General features: G+C 56.3%; 1 protein-coding gene across 1 annotated transcript in view; it reads left to right on the top strand.

Moving 5' to 3' along the window:
* The window catches only part of EIF3I (eukaryotic translation initiation factor 3, subunit I), a gene marked incomplete at both ends in the record, with an annotated part of 3,205 nt that overhangs the window by 321 nt on the left and 1,464 nt on the right, over positions 1-1,420 (top strand). The window contains 3 exons of the mRNA XM_010152833.1: positions 564-629; positions 1,022-1,171; positions 1,271-1,398. Of these exons, the coding sequence (XP_010151135.1) occupies positions 564-629; positions 1,022-1,171; positions 1,271-1,398 (344 nt within the window). The remainder of the gene's footprint in view (positions 1-563; positions 630-1,021; positions 1,172-1,270; positions 1,399-1,420) is intronic.

The following is a 1,420-nucleotide window of genomic DNA, read 5'->3' as shown; positions in this document are numbered from 1 at the left end:
TATCCTTTGGTCGGGGAAACCAGCTTCTCCGTTCCACGCATTTTCATTCCAGTGATTCACCCACGCCGCTTCCTCCTGAAGAGGAGCACGAGGGCGACACAGCGCGTCTCACTCTGCCCCGTCTTTCCTTTACTCCCTCCTCGGGATAGTTTTCTCCCTGGGCTGATTTTTGGGAATACCGTGTCCACCGTCGCTTTTACTGCGATGGCCCTGGCAGCTCAGGGAAAGGTGCCTGAGTTGGTTTTCCATCAGAGATGGAAAAAAATCTCAGCAAGAGACTCTCCATCTCTTGCAGGCAGTGGTGGGGGAGACAAAAACACACCAAGGGTGCGTTAGCGCAGGCGCTGGACCCTTTTCAGCATTTCAGGAGGGAAGTGTTGGAGTTTGTAACAGCAACACTCGCACTCCGTGTCCGTACTGGAGCGTTGCCGGTCCTGGAATGGAGCTTGTCCAGTCTCTGTGTAATACAGCTTTTCATCCCGTGTATAAATGTTCTCTGGGTATCTAAAAAGTCGGGTTTGGGGGGCTGAAACTGTGTTGACGTTCCCTAACTGGTGACCTAGGGGACACCCGGCATGTGCTCACCGGCTCTGCGGATAACAGCTGTCGGCTCTGGGACTGTGAGACGGGTAAGACTCCGCCCTTCCAGCGTAGCTGAGCTTGGGCGCTGACGCCCGCGTAGCTGCGCTTGGTCGCTGCCGTGAGGTGGTGGGAGCGTAATGTGCTCGTTCCCCCCCCTGAAAGAGGCCTGAATCCGAGCTCAGGATGCTGGGGGGGTGGGCAGGGCTTGTGCACCTGCCTGGCTTCTCGTGAATATTAATGGAATTCATTCACTTCGCTTGCCCAGGTAGTTGAGAGGTGCGATTGGAGCTTGTGGGTCACCGAGCCTGCCTGTCGGCTACTCCCGATGCTCACGGCTCCCCCCAACTTCTCCCCCTTCCTCCCCTGCCGTTTAGCTGCTTGTTTTCCTTAGCTTTGCCCTAAAATGCCTGGGGAAGTGACGGTTTCTCTCCGTGTTCAGGAAAGCAGCTCGCTCTGGTGAAGACCAGCTCAGCGGTGAGGACGTGCGGCTTCGACTTCGGAGGAAACATCATCATGTTTTCCACGGACAAGCAGATGGGATATCAGTGTTTTGTGAGCTTTTTTGACCTCCGGGACCCCAGCCAGATCGGTGAGGAGTCCGGGTGCCTGCCCCAGGGAATAAGGGGAAGTGTTGATGGCTGGAGTTGGTGCCACGGTGTCTGTCTGTCTGTCTCCTTCCTTCCTGCAGAGAACAACGAGCCCTACATGAAGATCCCCTGCAGTGACTCGAAGATCACCAGTGCCGTGTGGGGCCCGCTGGGAGAGTTCATCATCGCCGGACACGAGAGCGGAGAGCTGAACCAGTTCAGTGCCAAGGTCAGTGATACGGAACGGCATC

The sequence above is a fragment of the Eurypyga helias genome, unplaced genomic scaffold (assembly GCF_000690775.1).
Source record: "Eurypyga helias isolate BGI_N326 unplaced genomic scaffold, ASM69077v1 scaffold33175, whole genome shotgun sequence".
In the NCBI taxonomy this organism is placed as follows: domain Eukaryota; kingdom Metazoa; phylum Chordata; class Aves; order Eurypygiformes; family Eurypygidae; genus Eurypyga; species Eurypyga helias.
Note: the sequence above shows the minus strand (reverse complement) of the source record. Positions and strands in the feature narration are given on the sequence as shown.